Source organism: Gorilla gorilla, chromosome 3, assembly GCF_029281585.2.
Source record: "Gorilla gorilla gorilla isolate KB3781 chromosome 3, NHGRI_mGorGor1-v2.1_pri, whole genome shotgun sequence".
In the NCBI taxonomy this organism is placed as follows: domain Eukaryota; kingdom Metazoa; phylum Chordata; class Mammalia; order Primates; family Hominidae; genus Gorilla; species Gorilla gorilla.
Genome location: NC_073227.2, coordinates 47,144,275 through 47,165,034, shown reverse-complemented (window position 1 = coordinate 47,165,034; position 20,760 = coordinate 47,144,275). Strand labels below are relative to the sequence as shown.

At 39.8% G+C, this 20,760-nt stretch overlaps 1 protein-coding gene and 1 long non-coding RNA gene across 5 annotated transcripts in view; one reads left to right on the top strand and one right to left on the bottom strand.

The window, feature by feature from the left end:
* The window catches only part of LOC129533086 (uncharacterized), a 115,486-nt gene that overhangs the window by 46,511 nt on the left and 48,215 nt on the right, over window positions 1-20,760 (top strand). The gene's annotated exons all lie outside the window — the stretch shown is intronic.
* Window positions 13,249-20,760, bottom strand: part of KLHL5 (kelch like family member 5) — a 77,792-nt gene continuing 70,280 nt past the window's right edge. For 2 of the 4 annotated variants that reach the window (XM_055384804.2, XM_031010327.3), the window contains 2 exons: window positions 20,152-20,323; window positions 13,249-14,451 (listed from right to left, as the gene is read on the bottom strand). In XM_055384804.2, the coding sequence (XP_055240779.1) occupies window positions 14,395-14,451; window positions 20,152-20,323 (229 nt within the window). In that variant the 3' untranslated portion in view covers window positions 13,249-14,394. Of the gene's footprint in view, window positions 14,452-17,118; window positions 20,324-20,760 lie in introns of those variants that run through there. The other 2 variants (XM_031010326.3, XM_055384805.2) reach the window with 1 other exon arrangement.

The following is a 20,760-nucleotide window of genomic DNA, read 5'->3' as shown; positions in this document are numbered from 1 at the left end:
TTGCAGAAGGAAGGGGAGAGGCAATCTGCTGCGGGTTCTGAGCGTCCCCGCCCACTACTGATTAGCTGGGCCATTTCTCAGGGTTGTGTTTGCAGGGAGAAATCTCCAGGAGAGAGAGCAGGATAGCCTACCACTTACTATAAAAGCATGGATTTCCCAAGCTCCGTGGATTTCCACCTGGCATCCTCTGTCTTGTTCCTGTGGGAATTGAAGGGCACAGGGAAGTGACCCCAACACGATATTCCTACTGCTTTCTGTGCCTTCAGTAATAAAATCCTTTTCCTTCAACCCATGGATGTCTTCTGCCAGCATCCATGAAACCATAACAGGTCAGCTTATTAGCTCCAGTAGGGCAAAAGCAAATCTCAGATCCTGATAACCAGCCAATCCTTTCTGAGTCCAATCCTCTGTTATGGGACATGATTATTTATTTAAAATCTTCCCTGTTCAGATTACCCTGTGATTTCTGTCTCCCGATTGGACTCTGTCTGATACATCACAGCAGCAGACACATCCTCCTTAGGTGGCTATTCATAGTCCTTAGAATTGTAAAGCATTTGGCTCCCTTCAATGACATGAAACTTCTAATAATGGGTTTATGACTTCCTGCTAATGGCTCATCCTCTCATTTCCATTCATGACTGCTCCACTCAGCATCCCTGCTCTCTGCTTTATTGACAGCAACAGCCCTCTGCACCCAAGTCATTAACTATGCCATCCTTTCTAAAATGCCCTTCTTTTGTCCTTTCACAGAACATATTTAAAAAGAAAATAGAAAGGCACTTATGAAACCTCTCTGTGTGTGTATCCATTCAGGCACACAATAGGCAGAATTATATAGCCTGTTTCTACTCACTAAAAGTAAAAACTTAAAATGTAGCACAGATGTGGTGAGGATGTATCTTGGCATCAAGTATGTATCATCCTGTGTAATGTAGACAGCTTAAACTCACCTCCATGTAGCAATCTTGCAAAGATTTTTTAAAAGGCTCTAAGGTCATACAGATCTGGTTGGTTTTGAAATTTGGCTCTGACATTTACTAGCTAGTTTGCGTATCATTAACTGGGAATAGTCATATCTACTTCATACAGCTGTTGTAAAAATTAAATGAGTTAACATACATATGAAATGCTTACTTAGTACAGTGTCTGTCACATAATCAAGTTGACTCAACCTCCCTATGTTAAAATAATCAAATGAACAAGTCTAAAGCAATTTAATAAAATATGAATTTTTAACTCAATTTCATTTAGGTGCCTCCACAGCTAAGATAGTCCCTAATTGTTTTCACACCCAGAGAAAACTTTCTCAGAGGCTCTTAGAGACTTCCTCAGGGTGGCCCTGACATGTGGAGCTCAGGCCCTCATTCCTCAGTCTTTCACCCCATGTTCTCTTCTTTCAATTACTTTCTTATCATTGGAAGCTTTACCTTGGCTTACCATTTTCTTTGCTAGTATTTGCTACCATTTTCTTTGTAGTTTTTTCCCTCATTCTCATCCTCTCGGAGGCCTCATATTCTAGGTGATGGAAGAATGATCCCCCATGCACAGGTTGGAAATGTTTTCTGTAAATGTCAAGAAAAAGATATAGTCGCTGTCACAGCTATTCAACTTTGTTGTCATAACACGAAAGCTGCTACAGACATCAACAAATGAGCATGTCTGTGTTCCAATAAAACTTTATTTATAAAAACAAATAGCAGACAGAGTTGACCTGTGGGCTGTAGTTTGCTGACTATAGAGCTATAGTTTCTAGGTCTTTTGACCTAGAATGCTGAGGTATAATCTTATATTGGGCATTTTTCTCTATCTTTGTCCTTCAGAAAGGTGCTCATTTAAATATGTATTTGTTTGGGAACTTTGCCTTACTACAGATAAAAAAATTTTTTTTTAATTAAAAACTTTTTTTTTTTTAGGAAATGGGGTCTTGCTATGTTGTCCAGGCTGGTTTTGAACTCCTGGCCCCAAGCAATCCTCCTGCCTCAGCCTCCCAAAGCACTTGGGTTACAGGTGTGAGTCATACAGATGAAACCCTTAATTTTAAGTATATTCCTTATGCCAGTAATACTTGTCACATTTTTATCATGAACTTTAATTGAATAGTTCTACCTGGCTCCCTGGGAGTCTATACTCACAGGTTATTATATGAATGTAGATAATTCAGTGCAAAAAAATCTTTAGCTCAAATCTTAAAGCACAATGTAATTAGTTGAAAAAATGACAGTGTGCTAAATAGCATTAACTATGCAGAATCAGCAAACAACCAAGAATCATAAATTAGCATAATTTTTGACACTTTGATATAATCTAAAACATCTGCTGGATAAGCCAAAGAAAAATTGACCTGAATAATTTTTATTACTAACAAGAGAGAATAATTTTAAAATTATGACTATTAAAATATATAATATTAAGTTATTATTTTATTATGGTCAGACGACTTGTCACCAGTGTGCAGATGTGGATGTACTGTGGTTTTGATTCCTGCGACTAGACTATCATTTAACATTTTTAGGTATTACAATACTTTCTGAAATGCTCATTATTTAACAGATTATAGTAGTGGTAGTCAATCTAGTGAGCAATATGAAAGACTAGATAGAATTAGAGAAGAAAGTTTTTCACCATATTTTGAGTAATTATAGAATTGCTTAGTGTAATGAAATGAACACGTTTTAGCATTGTTGAAGGGAATATGAATGAGAAATGTACTAAAATTGCGTAGCTAGGGCATTTCCCTTGTGCTATTTTCTGTGGGCATTTATTTTTCTGCTTAAATACCTTTCAGAAAGATAGTCTAGTCTTCCTTGACTGGTAGAAAATGACAATGAAAATATCAAGGCCTAGAGTTTTCTTTTCCTTTCTTTTTTTTTTTTTTTTTTTTTGAGATGAGGTCTCACTCTGTCGCCCAGGCTGGAGTGCAGTGGGGTGATCTCGGCTTACTGCAGCCTCTGCTCCTGGGCTCAAGCGAGCCTCCCAACTCAGCCTCCTAAGTAGCTGGGACTACAGGTGCGCACCACGGCACCTGGCCACTTTTTTTATTTTTAGTGGAGACGGGGTTTTGCCATTTTGCCCAGACTGGTCTTGAACTTGTGAGCTCAAGTGATTCACCCGCCTCAGCTTTCCAAAGTGCTGGGATTACAAGAGTGAGCCAACACGTCCAGTTTAGAGTTTTCTTTGTGGGAAGATTTCCTTTAAATAAATAGGATTATTCAGATTCCTTTTTCAAGTAATGTGAATCTGGGCTGCAGCTTTCCGGGGAGACTGGTTTGTGGTCACCTCTTCCTGGACATTCCAATGCATTTCCTTTCCTTTTTTGTAGTCTCCTGATAATGGGGAGTGAGGTAGGTGTTCTTCCGGTTTGTCCTCACCTTCGAAGCTGTAGTACTTAGAGGTCCCAGCTATGTAGAAGTAGGATCTTCCCACCTTGGACAGATCCTAGGTTTTGAGTTCTCTATCCCATCCCCTGGGAGGTCAACAGAACCGAAGGGGAAATTTTGAGTTTGGCAAATGCCCTTGGGGCAAAAGAGCTTCAGTTCTCTACTTATTTTTCCAAGTCTTCTCTCCTTTCACTTGGATTTCTTTTTTCTTTTTTATTTTTTTTGAGACAGGGTCTCGCTCTATCACCCAGGCTGCACTGCAGTGGTGTGATCTTGGCTCACTGGAGCCTCAACTTCCCAGGCTCAAGCAATCTTCTCACCTCAGCCTCCTAAGTAGCTGGGACTACAAGCATGCACCACGACACCCGGCTAATTTTTGTATTTTTTGTAGGGACAGATCTCACTGTGTTGCCCCAGGCTGGTCTCAAACTCCTGGGCTCAAGCAATCCTGCCTGGGCCTCCCAAAGTGCTAGGATTACAGGCATGAACCACTGCACCTGGTTGGCTTTCACTTAGATTTTTGACCTCTTAATCCTGAAAATTTTGTCTGTGCTTTAATGCTTTAAAGATAACATATTTTATGTTTCATTCTGAATTTGTGGTGGTTTTAAGCAGCATGATTCTTCTGAATAATCTACTCAAACATGGTACCCAGAAACCAATGTCTGCTGAGTTGTTCATGGCTTTAAAAGCTCTGATCCATTTTAGACTCTCACAAATATCTCTTTAAGTAACTTTGATTAAAATATTCCATTTCTTTTACAAAAATATGATTGTCAGCCTCACTGATTTGGTATAATGTGGGAAAGCTCAACTAAATTAGTAGAAACCTCCACATGGTATGATGTTTTAAAACAAATTAAATTGTATATCTTGCACCGGCTTGATACAACTAGTAAAGTACCTAGTAGTTGTCTTCAGGGAACTTTAGCAGATAAAAAGGATTTGTAATGTCAGGCTGGGCACGGTGGCTTACACCTGTAATCCTAGCACTTTGGGAGGCCGAGGCAGGCAGATCTCTTGAGTCCAGGAGTTCTTGACCAGCCTGGCCAACATGGTGATACCCTATCTCTACAAAAAAAAAAAATGCAAAAATTTGCCAGGCATGGTAGTGCATGCCTGTAGTCCCAGGTACTTGGGAGGCTGAGGCAGGAGGATTGCTTGAGCCTATGATGTGGAGGTTGCCGTAAGCCGAGATCACACCATTAAGCTGCAGCCTGGGAGACAGAGTGAGACCTTGTCTCAAAAGAAAAAAAAAAAGAATTATTTGTAATCTCATAATTATGTAAATAACTGGCTCTTGTAAACATGCTTGAGGGTGCTTGAAAAGCTTGCTCGTGGAATAACACAAAGGGCCCGGATTTGAAGAAGTTGGTGAGTCAGGGACACGGTGTGAGAGGAGCCTACGGCACCATTGTGTGGAATGGGGCCTGGTCATCCTCCTAAAGGTGGCTGCACATTAGAATCACCTGGGTTCTGGCTGGGATTGGCATCCCAAGATGTCACACCTGGAGTGAAGTGCAGGCATCTATGTATTTTAAAATTCTTCGAGTTGTTGGGAACAAGCCCCCCAAAATCTGGCCATAAACTGACCCCAAAACTGACCATAAATAAAATCTCTGCAGCACTGTGACATGTTCATGATGGCCATAATGCCCACACTGGAAGGTTGTGGGTTTACGGGAATGAGGGCAAGGAACACCTGGCCTGCCCAGGGCAGAAAACTGCTTAAAGACATTCTTAAGCCACAAACAATAGCATGAGTGATCTGTGCCTTAAGAACATGCTCCTGCTGCAGTTAACTAGCCCAACCTATTCCTTTAATTCGGCCCATCCCTTCATTTCCCATAAGGGATACTTTCAGTTTTAATTTAATATCTATAGAAACAATGCTAATGACTGGCTTGCTGTTAATAAATATGTGGGTAAATCTCTGTTTGGGGCTCTCAGCTCTGAAGGCTGTGAGACCCCTGATTTCCCATTTCACACCTCTATATTTCTGTGTATATGTCTTTAATTCCTCTAGCACCACTGGATTAGGGTCTCCCCGACTGAGCTAGTCTCGGCACAGGTAATCCTACCATGACACTGTAGTTGAGAATCACTGGATTGTAGTTCAAGCAATGGGGTAACAACTCCTGTGGCATTCCAGGTTCTGGCTGGGATTCATATTCAAAGATGTTATAGTTGCTGGGTGGGTTCCCAAGAGACAGTCATGTAATATTCAATCTACCTTAGTGAATACTGGAGCTGGAAGGGATCTGACCAATCATCTGGTACAATCTTTGCAATGACTGTTTCTCATTGTGAAGGATTTATGTAATGCAAATAAATTATAAAATTTCTCCACAACCCAAATATTGAGTAAAATACAATAACATTTGAAAATCTGTTATAAAGGACATAAAGATGGAACAATAGACACTGGAGACTCCTAGAGAGCAAAAGGAGGTAGGGGCTGTGGGCTGAAAAACTATCTGTTGGGTGCTGTGCTCACCACCTAAGTGACAGGATCATCCGTACCCCAAACCTCAGCATCACACAATATACCCATGTAACAAACCTACACTTGTATCCCCCTAACTCTGAAATAAAAGTTGAGGCCAGGCACAGTGACTCATGCCTGTAATCCCAGCACTTTGGGAGGCCAAGGCGGGCGGATCACGAGGTCAGGAGTTTGAGACCAGCCTGACCAACATGGTGAAACCCTGTCTCTACTGAAAATACAAAAAAATCAGCCAGATGTAGTGGCACATGCCTGTAATCCCAGCTACTCAGGAGGCTGAGGCAGGAGAATCACTTGAACCCAGGAGGCGGAGGTTGCAGTGAGCCGAGATTGTGCCACTGCACTCCAGCCTGGGCAACAGAGCGAGACTCCGTCTCAAAAAAAAAAAAAAGTTGTAATTTTTTTTTTCTTAAGAAAATATGTTGTAATATTGCTGGGAGAAGAGAAAATAGACCGCTTAGTTAATGTATTTCAGCTGGAAGCAGTCCGTATGGCTACTTAAACAAGGTTGGGAGGGAGGAGCAGGTGGACTGAGTGTATGGGGGCCCGCTTGCTGATTGCATCTTTGGCAATTTTATGACCAGCTGCTGTGTCTCCATATATTTTATTTTATTTTTTATTTTTTGAGGCAAGGTCTCACTCTGTCACCCAGGCTGATCGTAGCTCACTGCAGCCTTGACCTCCCAGGCTCAGGCAATCCTCCTGTCTCTGCCTCCTGAGTAGCTGGGACCAGAGGTGCACACCATCACGCTTGGCTAATTTTTAAAAAACATATTTGTAGAGATGAGGTCTCCCTGTGTTCCCAGGCTGGTCTCGAACTCCTGGCCTCAAGTGATCCTCCTGCCTTGGCCTCCCAAAGTGCTGGGATTACAGGTGTGAGCCACTGCGTCTAGCATCCATAATATTAGTCATGTACAGACAGAAGGCATGATTGGCATTTTAAAAATTAGTTTTGTTATTATTTTATTTATTCTGCTGGCAGTCTTTATCCCAGCACTGAATGGCTGGCATTTTTAATTTGAAACAATGAATTACAAATTTTAACGTTAAAATTAATTTTAAAAACAATAAATTGGCAGATAGTTCCCTCCATCCTTCTGCACATGTTCCACACTGCAGCCAGCCTGGGCCACTCACTACTTTCTGAAGGTATCCTGGCTTTCCCTCTTCCATGCCCAGGCTTTCCACCCCTCTCCTAGTCCACCCCCACCAACATGTGAACAAGGAAGCCGCAAGGATTCTTTCTGTTCTGTGTTTCAGAATCTGTGATACTATAAACTCACACTCCAATACCTCGGAGATGGTTTACCTCAAAAGATCAAATCTACTTCATATTTATATTCGATGAATAATTAGTGGAAGCTAATTATGTGAAGGTATAACAATAGATAAAATGCTAAGTGCTGCAGGGAATACAAAAATATACCGCCATATGTGGCCTTAAGGAACTACCATTCTCTCCCCTCCTTTGTTTTATCATCTATTACTGTATAGGATCTCAGTCTCCCTATTGTTTTGCTCAATGCCTTATTGATCAGAAAGTTTCTGAGGTCAAGGGATTCTCTATTGGATTAACTCACTCTGCCAGTCCTTCTCTGCTGCTTTGCTACTGAGTTTGATATGGAATCAGAAAATAGGTAGGTCAGCTTTTGCCAAACTTATTACCCAACATTTTTCTTCTCTGAAGTTCTCACACAGCACAGCTATTCTTGTCACTGCAGAGATGGCTCTGAATGACAGCTTCTCCCTAACCTCATCACTCCAGCTACCACTAAGCAGGGACCTCTTTCCTTCCACAAAATTTGCGCCAGGTCGGTGTGGTGACCCAGGCCTACAATCCCAGCACTTTGGGAAGAGGAGGCGGGAAGATCGCTTGAGTCCAGGAGTCTGAAACCAGCCTGGGCAACAACGTGAGATCCTGTCTCTACAAAAAATAAAAACAGAAAAAAAAAAAAATTAGCCAAACGTGGTGGTGCATGCCTGTAGTCCCAGCTACTGACAGGCTGAGGCTGAGGCTGAGGTGGCTGCTTAAGCCCAGGAAGTTGTGGACGTAGTGAGCTATGATCAGGCCTGGCAACAGAGCAAGACCCTGTCTCAAAACAAAATCAACCAATCAAACAAACAAAAAACCCCCAAATTTACTCTACGTCCTTTTTGTTTTTCCTTTTCTTCCCCTGAAGGTGAACGCCTCCCTGAAAATCAGTACTCATTTAAGTTGTATTATTTGTAACTTTTTTTTTTTGACACAAGGTCACCTGTCACCAAGGCTGGAGTGCAGTGGTGCAATGTCAGCTCACTGCAACCTCTGTCTCCTGGGCTGAAGCGATCCTCCCACTTCAGCCTCCCAAGTGGCTGGGACTATTCCTGGCTAATTTTAGTATTTTTAGTACAGACAGGGGTCTCAAGATGTTGCCCAGGCTGGTCTCGAACTCCTGAGCTCGAGCAATCCCCCAGCCTCAGCCTCCCAAAGTGCTGGGATTGCAGGTGTGAGTTCTTTATAGCAGTGTGAAAATGGAGTAATAACAAGGTATTTATGGACCTTAAAGCAGGAGCGTAAGGGTAATTTTGACCACATTCGTTACACAGGTCATGGTAAATGATTACATTTGTAGACATTTTGGTGCCTTGACATCAGCAAGGGTTGCCCAGTAACTTCTGACACACATTCATTCCGGAGATGTATAAAAATTCTAGTTACTTACATTAAATACATTTTTGGTAAAGAAGCCTAGTACAAGATGCCGGCTTTAGACAATAGGGCAGTCTAATGACTTCTGAATTCCTCAGATAAGGAGTTTTGCCTCCAGATGGTCTGCTTGATGGCCACCAGGTGATCTTTGCTGTCCTCAAAACTATGTGAAAATACCTGAATTAAATATAATTGTTTATTATCCACAAAGAAATATGGTCAAATGGAACCAGCTTGAGCCTGGGCAAAGATCCAGGGCACTAGATTTGCTTCCCGAGCTTCCCTGGGTTTGCTTTCTAGATTATACCTCGTTAGCCCAAATAATTACCCAGGACTAGGGGGAAATGAGGGTGGCAGTGAAGTCTAGCGATGATGCCAATACCCACATCAGTCAATACGGCATTTCTTCAAGAGGCTCGCAAGTTGTTCAGCCCCAAGAGAAGATACAAAATAAACACGGTACTCTCCTACATCTTAGGAATGAGGACAGAGGCTGTCATGGAAGAGGTGGTGCGTTCATATAAGTTCTTTAAGATTCAGAATGATGAAAATGCCATAAGTAGCCTGTAATTTTTCATGGCATTTGATTTTTTTTACTCCAGTTAAAAAATAAAAAATATTACATGAGTATTATCTAGTCACAGTAAAATTAAATATTTTATTGAATATTTGTTTTTGTGTAAGAGTGATCAATAATTTCAAATATTACAGAGTTCATGAAAAGATGTCTATTTCAACTTTTAGAAAACATTTGTAGAATGCCTGCCATGTACCGGACGGTGGGGAAGTTCCCCGTTAACTCTCCCCTCATGGTTCTCGTTGTTTCTCACTCCCTTCTTAGGTTGAAATTAAGATTTAAGAGCCTTTCTGTTAGATTTTTAGAAATTCATTTATTTGCAAATTACAGTGAAAAATTTCTCTTCCAGATGCATATAAATCCAAAGTTTTTATCCTAGTGAAGCGTACAGAATGCTATTGTTATGACATTTAAGTATCATAACACAATGTAGCTAATAAAGCTTTTTAAAAATTATGGTAAAGTGTATGTGAAATTTACCGTTAGTGACATTGAGTACCTTCACCATGTTGTGCAATCATCCCCAATAAGTAGTTCCAGAACATTTTCATCACCCTAGAAGGAAACTCCTTTTTAGCAATCTCTCCCCACTCCTTTCTCTCAGCTTCTTACAACCATTTATCTGCTTTCTGTCTCCATGGATTTGCCTATTTTGGATATTTCACATAAATGCACTCACCCAATACGTTGCCTTTTGTGTCTGCCTTCTTTCACTTGGCAAAAATGCGCTCAAGGCTCATCCATGTTTTAGCATGCATCAGTCCCTCATTTCTCTTTATGGCTGAATATTCTATTGTGCTGTGTGGAGATACCACAATTTGTTTATTCATTCATCAGCTGATGGCCATTTGGGTTGTTTCCTCTTTTTTGGCTACTGTGACTAGTGCTGCGATGAATATTTGCGTGAAAGTTTTTGCTTGAACACCTGTTTTCAGTTCTTTTCAGTATATGCCCAGGAGTGGACTTGCTGGGTCATATGGTAATTCTTTTTTTTAACTTATTGAGGAACTGCCAAACTGTTTTCCACAGTGGCTACACCATTTAACATTCCCACCAACAATGAATGAAGGTTTTCAATTTCTCCACATCCTCTCTAACATTTATTTTCTCTATTATTCATTTTTTTTTCCTGTAGGTTTAGATCCTAGGTCTATTTCGTCATTCTAATAGGTGTGAAGTGGTACCTTCTTGTGGCGCTGATGTGCATAATGACTGATGAGGTTGAGCGCTTTCCATGTGTTTGTCGGCCATTTGTATATCTTCATTAGAGAAATGCCTATTTAAGTCCTTTGCCCATTTTAAAATTGGTTTGTCTTTTTGTTGTCGAGCATCGGAGTTCCTTATATATTCTAGGTATTAGTTCCTTACCAGATATGTAAGATTTACAAATATTTTCTCCCATTCTGTGGGTTGTCTTTTCACTTTCTTCATAGTGTCCCTTGATATGTAGAAGCTTTTAATTTTGATGAAGTCCTTTTTTTTTTTTTTTTTTTTTTTTTTTGCTGTTGTTGCTTGTGCTTTTGGTGCCATGTCTAAGAAACTATTGCCAAATCCAAGGTCATGAAGATTTATTCCTATATTTTCTTCTCAAAGTTTTATGGTCTTAGCTCTTACATTTAGGTCTTTGATCTATTTTGAATTAATTTTTATATATGGTATGAAGTACGGGTACAAATTCATTCTTTTGCATGTGAATATTCACTTGTCTTAGCACTATTAGTTGAAGACACTGTTCTTTCTTCATTGAGTGGCCCTGGAACCCTTGTCAAAAATCAGTTGACCATAGTGTATTGGCGTAATTTGTTTCTGGACTTTCCATTCTACTCTATTGCTTTATATATTTTTATACCAGCACAACACTGTTTTGATTGAAGTAGCTTTGCAGTAAATTTTGAAATTGGAAAATGCGAGTCCTTCAACTTTATTCTTGTTCAAGATTGTTTTGAACAGACTTGAGTACCTTCAGTAACTTGCAATCCCATATAAATTCTAGGGTCAGCATTTCGGTTTCTGTAAAAGGGTCACTGGAATTTTAATGGGGATTGTATTAAATCTATAGACTAATTTTGGGAGTAATGCCATCTTAACAATGTTAAGTCTTCCAGCCTGCCAGCACAGGATGTCTTCCATTTATTTAGGTCTTCTTTAATTTCTTTCAGCAACGTTTTGTACTTTTCAGTGTCCAAGTCTTGCACTTTCTTGGTCAAATTTATTTCTAAGTATTTTATTCTTTTTCATGTTATTGTAAATGAAATTGTTTTAATTTCCCCTCAGGTTTTTCTTAGACTTTTGTGTGTTGATCTTGCAACCTGCAACATTGCTGAATTTTTAAAATCAGCTGGAATCATTTTGTGGATTCTTTAGGATTTTTAATATATAGGACCATGTTTTCTGCAAATGTAGTTTTACTTCTTCTTATTTGGGATTCATTTTATTTCTTTTTCTTGCCTAATTGCTCTGGCTAGACCTTCTAGTATAATGTTGAATAGCAGTGGGGAAATCAGGAATTTTCATGATATTAGGGGAAACATTTTCAATGTTTTGCTATTATGTTGTTAGCTGTGGGTTTTTATGGATGTCTTTATCAGGTTAAGAAAGTTCCCTTTTCTTCCTAGTTTGCAGAGTGTTTTTACCATGAAAGGGTGTTGGATTTTGTCAAATGCTTTTTCTTATCAATTGAGGTGATCATGCTGTTTTTTCCCCTTCATTCTATTAATATGGTATATTATTACATCGATTGACATTTGTATGTAGAACCATCCCTGCATTTCTTTGATAAATCTCACTTGGTCATGCTGTGTGATCATTTTAATAAGCTGCTGGATTTGGCCTGCTAGTATTTTGAAGTTTTTTTGCATCTATATTCATAAGGGATATTGGTCTGTAGACAAAGACCCTGTGAGGTCTTTGTCTGGCTTTGGTGTTAAGGTAATGTCTGCCTTATAGAATGTCACAGGGTGCTCCTTTCTCTTCCATTTTTTGGGAGAGTTTGAGAAGGATTAGTGTTAATTCTTCTTTATATGTTTGGCATAGTTTGCCAGTAAACTCATTTAGTCCTGGACTTTCTTTGTTGGGAGATTTTTGATTACTGGTTCAATCTCTTTACTTGTTACAGGTCTGTTTGGATTTTTTATTTCCTTTTGAGCCAGTTTTGTCAATTGGTGTGTTTTTTCATCTAGGTCATCTAAACTGTTGGCAACAATGCTTCTATGAATAAATTTGTTTATAGTTAAGTTGCCTAAAATACCATGCAATTCATCTAATATGTATAAAACTTGAAATATATTATATTGCATCTACTTTTCTAAATCAAAACATGTAAAATTCCATAAGAGATTTAAACAAAAGTCTTCCCTAAATACTAAGGAACCAAAATTTTCTGATTGGGTGTTACTGGTAAATTTTATTACTATAGAGCATAAACCCTCTTTTTTTTTATTAAAATAATTCCTCACATAAAATGAAATCTTTTATTTTTTATTTATTTATTTTTTTTAGATGGAGTCTCGCTCTGTCACCCAGGCTGGAGTGCAGTGGTGCGATCTCGGCTCACTGCAAGCTCCTCCTCCTGGGTTCACGCCATTCTCCCGCCTCAGCCTCCCGAGTAGCTGGGCCTACAGGCACCCGCCACCATGCCTGGCTAATTTTTTTTATTTTTTATTTTTAGTAGAGACGGGGTTTCACTGTGTTAGCCAGGATGGTCTCCATCTCCTGACCTCGTGATCCGCCCACCTCAGCCTCCCAAAGTGCTGGGAATTATAGGCGTGAGCCACTGTGCCCGGCCGAAATCTTTCTTTTCTACCTAGTGGCAGGAATAGTAAGAGTGAAGACTGCTGAGTGAGAAGGTCTTTGTATGAATCCCTGCTTTGCCACTTACTTGCAATATATAACCTTGGGGCTAACTTCTCTGTACCCCAATTTCCTTAGCTATAAAAAGGGAATAGAACTACCTCATAAGGTTGTTATAAGGATTAAGTGCATTGATGCATACAAAAACTTTGATTCCTAGTTCACAATAAACAATATTAGCAAATATTATTTTCCATAAGGTGGTTATTAACTGGGGTTAAAATAAAAAGCATCTTAGACATCTCAATGACTTATATCTTATAGGATTTATCACAAAATGTTACTGCCCAGTGCATTTTTGCAAACAATAACAATTCACTGAGAGTAATAACATTCACATATGTAATTAGAGTTTAAAAATGTAAAAAACTTAGGGTAACAAACACTTTAAACTTATTTTTTAGACATTCAATAAGCCCATTCTCCCACAAACTGTTTGATTACAAAGAAGCACAATGGGTTAACTGTGGCAAAACATAAGAAATAAGGCAGGGGAGGCAGATACAGACTTGAGAACATAAGGATATCCAAACAATTTTGTCAATATCAAAAGACAAAATCAAAACATCTTTTATAATATAAAACAAATCCATATAATTAAAAACTAATTAGGTGAAAGAACATTATAGGGTATATAACATTTATTTTCTCTACATAAATTTGCATATCTTAAATTTAATGCAAAACATCATGTTTCAACTTCAACTTAACATCATAACATGTAGTTCTTGGTGAGTCTAGATGTAATGGAATGAATATTTAAATAGACTTCAAAGATCCTATCAAGTTTTTATTTGGTTATTGTTGCTTTAAGTCCTTAATGCTTTTCTTTATTTATTGGACTAAGCCAATTTTAGAAACAAAATCCACAACCAACACACATACAATGCAGATGTTTCTGAAAAAACTAAATAGTGTTATCTTTAGTATATCATTAAAATAGTGGTTGTGGTTAAACAAACAAGCAAACAAATTACTGCAACTCATTTATGATAAGCTTACAAAAAGTAACATTTTAAAGTTTCATCTGGTGTGTTTGCACTGTAGGAAAATAAATCTGGATGTGAGTAAGATGTGCTTGACTGAATAAATGAAACCCCCAGTTAGCACTGGGTTATGTTCCAGAGCAGTGCATTCGTCCTCACTTATTACATCGGGAATGTGTGTTCACAATCCACCAGCTGCAGGTTTTAATTTACTAAGAAATGAAAGGAATTAATCCTGGTCCATCCACTGCTTCCTCCCTTGTTTTACTATCTTCACTTTGACATCAGGCACTTTGTGCCCAGGATTGTGACAATGCACATTTACTAAAAATGTATCCATTGATAGAAAAATTATACTACATTAATAAAGGAAGACGGTGTCTTCATGTAGAAAACAGAGCACTAAATTATAATTTTACAGTCACAACACAAGCTCCAGCTCTTCCTAGGCACAGTGGAGCAACCTAAAAAAGAAAAAGAGATATGTATTGGATGTGTAGGTTAAAATGTCAACACTACTATGCCAGTTGGTGAAATATTGAAACAGCCTGTACTTGTTGGCAAAGGGTTGTTGCCCTGGCCCCTGCTGTATTAGCGCTGTTTCTGGCCTGGTCCCCTTCCCAAGAGCCACCTTCCATGGCAAAGTTTCATAGACTAAGTTGTTTTGGGTACATCATGATTGTGTAGCATTCATTCTTCTTTAAAGGTGATTTTTAAAACAGCTCAAGAATTAATCTACATGAAACACTCTATTTTAGCCAAAACGATACACAGTATGGATATGAAGAAATGCTGAACACTTACAGTAACTCTGTGACCAATATGGAGGGAAGATCAAGTGTTATCTAGAGAGGTCCTCTAACAGCCATGCTATCTCAGAGATAGCACACACAATACTCTGAATGCCTGGGGATCTGCTTATTCTAGAAGAACTCATAACCTCACATTTTTTGACTACCTTCTACGTGCATGGCTGAAAAGTCTAAACCCATTCTACTACTTTTTAGCAGACTAAATAAATAATAAATGCTACCCATCCAACTCCCCTGGGAGTGGAAACAAACTCGGTGAATGAGCTCTATTACAGTGAGATAGAAGTCGGGGGAGGGTTGCTAGGGGAAGGAATACAATCTAAATTTATGGATAAAGAACAATTCTTAAATCTTTCACCTCTTTTTTGAACCATAGGAACTCTAGACACTGGGTAATTCATAGTGGAAATAAAAGTGTGGACAAAAATAGTTCTGAAGAATTACTCTGAACACAGTAAGAATCTATGCATTTGACCCAGGAGAGTTAAAATGTTAACATGGATTGAGGGGGTGAGTAATGCAAAGTACTAAGAAAGTTTGCTTTGTACTTATATATGTTAGGGTATGTACTAAAGTATTTTTGTCAAATGCCAAAATGACTTCCTAATCAGTTTGACCCCCTAGACCAATGAGTAGATTTTAAGAACAGGTCAGACTTCAGTTATAAGAGAATTCTCAGTAGCTCTCCATCTGAATCAGTTGTTTTGATCACTGCAAGTCTCTTGGAACAATCAAATAACCTATTTTAAAACCATACTTATTTATAGCATTATCGAACTGACCTCAAAAATCATTTATATCAAAATGTCAGTTTATAATTAGTAGCTCTTCTCAAATCATCCAAGACATTTAGTCTCTACATTGTGAATAGTTGACACTGTCATGACTACTAGCTAGAAAGTGTAGCTTAGAGAATTTGTTAAATACAATGCAATCACCTCTTGCTTTGAGGTAAGGCTGGTAGTGAGGTGGGTAGTGGCTTAGGACTTTGTCATCTCATTTTAGTGGCTATACAAATGTCCATCTGTCAGAACACTGAAAGGAAAACTTCAAAATTTTTTTGTTTGTTTGGCTTGTTTTTGAGATGGAGTCTTGCACTGTCACCCAGGCTGGAGTGCAATGGCGCATCTCGGCTCACTGCAACCTCCACCTCCTGGGTTCAAGCAATTCTCGTGCCGCAGCCTCCTAAGTAGCTGGGACTACTGGCACACACCACCATATCTGGCTAATTTTTTGTATTTTAGTAGAGACAGGGTTTTACCATGTTGCCCAGGCTGTCTCGAACTCCTGAGCTCAGGCAAACCACCTGCTTCGGCCTCCCAAAGTGCTGGGATTACAGGGGTGAGCCACCATGCCTGGCCCAGGAAAACTTTTATTTTTCAGATACTATGATAATGAGTTCACATTTTTAGGTGCTTTAACATAGAGAGGTGGCTTGCAAGCAAAATAGCTATGTGGACACTGATGATCAATTTTGATATGGGGTGATTTAGCATAAAGCATTAATTATAAATAATAACAAGTCTCAAATAACTGGCTGATAGGTCTTAAATCATATATATAACTGGACTTAGGGCTTAAATACATGTCAGAAAAAGAGATTCTTATCTTTCTGAGCTCCTTGGGTGTCATTCACAACTATTTTTGCCATAGTGGGAAGCTGATACTAGGTAATCATCTAATTTCCAATGAAATCTTGTAGCTCTCAATCTTATCCCTTCCTCCCTCCATCAAGTGATCTCACTTAAGAAACAGGATAAAGCCCACACAATCTAAGTCCTTTTCTTCTCTTTCTCTTCACTTAAAAACTCCCTGTACCTTTCTACACTCAAATTCTCTTTTCCCAAGCCTTGGAGGGTAAGATCTTTTTTCTAGTCTGAGGGTGACTAGTCTGCTTTTTTTTTTTTGAGAGGGAGTTTTGCTCTTGTCACCCAGGTTGGAGTGCAATGGCGTGATCTTGGCTTACTGCAACCTCTGCCTCCCAGGTTCAAGCGATTCTCCTGCCTCAGCCTCCCAAGTAGCTGGGATTACAGGTGCATGCCACCACGCCCAGCTAACTTTTGTATTTTTAGTAGAGATGGGGTTTCACCATGTTGGCCAAGCTGGCCATGAACTCCTGACCTCAGGTGACCCACCCGCCTTGGCCTCCCAAAGTCCTGGGATTACAGGCATAAGCCACTGTGCCCTGCCCCCAGTCTTTGCTCTTAATTCTGTTTCCTGCCCTTTTCTCAGAAAGGTGCCCTTCAGTTTCACTTTTTCTTTCTTTCTAGTATCTGGAATCTCTCTCTACCCTCTTCTTGTCATCTCTATTGTGGAGCAAAAAAAAAAAAAAACCCTTGGCTCTAATTCTAACTCCACCATTTATTTGCTATGTGGCCTTGGGTTAGCTGTTTAACTTCTGTGTCAGATTCCTCATCCTGTACAGTGCAAAAATACCAGAACTCAACCTTATAGGGTTGCTGAAGATTAAATTCTTTACAGTGCTTAGAACAGAGCCTGGCCTGTAAGATATGCTCAATAAATACTAACTTTCTATCATCATCATTTAAAAACTGCATGCCTCTCTAGCTCCTACACTCTATTCTTCTGTTTACTTTTTTTTTTTTTTTTTTTTTAGATGGAGTCTCGCTCTGTCACCCAGGCTGGAGTGCAGTGGCACGATCTTGGCTCACTGCAATCTCCACCTCCTGAGTTCAAGCGATTCTTTTGCCTCAGCCTTGTGCCTCAGCTGGGACTACAGGAGCATTAATTTTTGTATTTTTAGTAGAGACAGGGTTTCACCATGTCGGCCATGCTGGTCTTGAACTCCTGGCCCCAAAAGATCCGCCCACCTTGGCCTCCCAAAGTGTTGGGATTACAGGTGTGAGCCACCGTGCCTGGCCTCTTCTGTTTACTTTTGAAACTGTGTGCTGGCTTCTGCTTCTATCAGATTTTCAGAGGGTCCCACAACTTTAAAAATGACAAATCTTCGTTCTTTCTTACACTGTTGAAACTCCTACTCCTCCCTTTAGATGCTCTATTCCATTGTCTTCTGAGAACTTCCCTCATCATTCCTTTCCTGTTTTCTTCAGAGACCACACCTCCCAATTCAACCCAGTAAGTGTGTGTATATAAAGAAAGATCAACAAGACTTGGCAATATCTCTTGAATCCATCTACATTGAATGCTTCAAGCCTTGCAACTGAAGCAATCCTCTAAATATTTTTCCTTTTATCCAGCCCTCACTTCCCCTGCCCCTAACCCAACCTATGCGACCCCAACTGCATCATTCTCTTGGTTGAAAGTTTCTGCTGGCTTCTTGTTACCAAACTCTTTAGCTTGGCCTTCACACATCCCCATTCTTTTAAAAAATCATTATTATATGATTAATTATTTTTAAGAGACAGAGTCTTGCTCTGTCGTCCAGGCTGGAGTGCAGTGTCATGATCATGGTTCACTTCAGACTCAACTCCTGGGCTCAAGCGATCTTCCGCCTCAGCCTCCCAAGTAGATAGGACTACAGGTGCATGCCACCACACCTTGCTAATTTTTCAAAATTTTTGGGGCTGGGCATGGTGGCTCATGCCTGTAATCCCAGCACTTTGAGAGGCCAAGGTGGGTGGATCATGAGGTCAGGAGTTTGAGACCAGCCTGGCCAACATGACGAAACCCCGTCTCTACTAAAAATAGAAAAATTAGCTGGGTGTGGTGGCGGGCACCTGTAATCCCAGCTACTGGGGAGGCTGAGGCAGGGGAATCGCTTGAATGCCGGAGGTGAAGGTTGCAGTGAGCTGAGATCGTGCCATTGCACTCTAGCCTAGGTGACGAGAGCAAGACTCTGTCTGAAAAACAAAACCAAAACAAAAAAAAACACAAATTTTTGCAGAGATGGCGCCTCACTTTGTCACCCATGCTGGTCTGGAATTCCTGGCCTCAAGTGATCCTCCCACTTTGGTCTCACAGATCTCCATTCTGACCCCAATCTTCCTCTCCAGTAAGCACTCCTTCTCCTCTCAAGCACAGATCCTTATAACCAGTCATACTTCAACATGTATTACACAATTCTGCTTTGGTGACATTTCTTTCACATTTTCTCACAATTTCTTCTTTCCAATCTTTTTGAATTGGATCAATTCACTAAGGCTTGGTTTAAATCCCACTTCATTCTCACTAAAGCTTTCCCCATAACCACTTTCTTTTTTCTCTCTTATCTCCCGTATCACTTGGCGCCTGTACCACGGGACACTAAATACCCACTGCCTTGTGTGGTGCATTCTCCTCTTGCACATGTAGATCTTACCTACCCAAGACCTTAGGTTACATGACCATGGGTCTTCTCAGAAGCTTTCTTTTCTTTTCTTTTTTCTTTTTTAAGATGGAGTCTCACTCTGTCACCCAGGCTGAAGTGCAGTGGCACGATCTCTGCTCCCTGCAACCTCTGCCTCCTGGGTTCAAGCGATTCTCCTGCCTCAGCCCCCCGAGTAGCTGCGATTACAGGCACATGCCACCATGCCCGGCTAATTTTTTTGTATTTTTAGTAGAGACGGGGTCTCACCATATTGGTCAGGCTGGTGTTGAACTCCTGACCTCGTGATCTGCCCGCCTCAGCCTCCCAAAGTGCTGGGATTATAGGCATGAGCCACCGTGCCTGGCCTAGAAGCTTTGTTTTCTTGACCATACTTATCATGGCTCCTTGTATACAAGAAAATCTTGGCTCAGTTAAACATTTATTGTCTTTTATGTACCAAGTACTGAACTGGGTGACACAAGCACAAATTCCTGATTCTGTTCTTGGTGATGATGGAAGCAAAGATCTCAAAAGATCATTTTTAGAAGTGCTAGACCCTCCCAGAAATACACAAGGGTGAAATTCTTCTGTTAGTAAGACTGCCAGATCAGGTTTCTTACTCAGTGTAATTTAGGGTTGCCATCTTCATTAGGTTATCAGGACTTTAATCTGCTCCCAAATATCAATGGGTTGAGTATTTAAAAATCCGACTGCTCATACATGGGCAAGTTGTTCAAAGTTTTCTGACTACTATCCTTGTTTTTATTTTCCAGTCTCCCCTCCCATTGTTACAGCCCTCCTGTAGTCCTATCAGCTTTAATCAGGCTAGAACACTTCATCATGCAAGTGGTAGCAGATAATTAATAATTTCTCTGAGTATTAACTTACATCTCAAAGGTAATTCTGGATTTTAATTATGTTGTAAAATTAAACACTGCCTCTTTTTCTCATCGTTAATCCAAACGTGATTGTCATATTTATGCCATATATTTCAGTATTGGACAAGATTGAGGGGATCTGTTTTACCATAAGAATTGTTTTAATAAAAAGAGAGTCAGTGTAATAATGAAACATGAATGCCATACCTGGGTCCACTCATTTGTCTGGGGATCATAAGCCTCCACGGTATTAAGGTATGCCTGTCCATCATACCCCCCAACAGCATATAACTTATCACCAAGTAAACAGACCCCCACTGCATCTCTGCTGATGCTCATGGATGCTACTGCAGTCCACATGTCTGTTTTGGGATCATATCTGAAAGAAAATTTTAGAACCGGAGCTGACATTATTCTTAAAATATTTATGTAAAAACAGTTTTGTTCTTCAAGTCTATCTTCTGACTCATTATCTACTATGTAATCAAATACATTTGAACATATTTTAGAGAAAAATATCAGTATTTCTCTGAAAACTTTAACTTACAGTATTATATTAATAGATCCACTTAACAGATGTATAACACTTAAAAGGAGCTAGTGTCAATACTGAAGACTGCTTTCAGACCTTAGATTACCTACTGAAAATTTGGGGAAAGCAATGCATTAAGCTCTATGTAAGATGACTTACACCCTCAATCATTGTAGCTGTCCATTTTTGGGCTGTCTTGCTCCTTTCATGAGGTGTCTTAACTAGAATTGCCCAAAGTTGTATAGCTAAGAGCAGATACATCATGCTAAGATGACTGATACTGC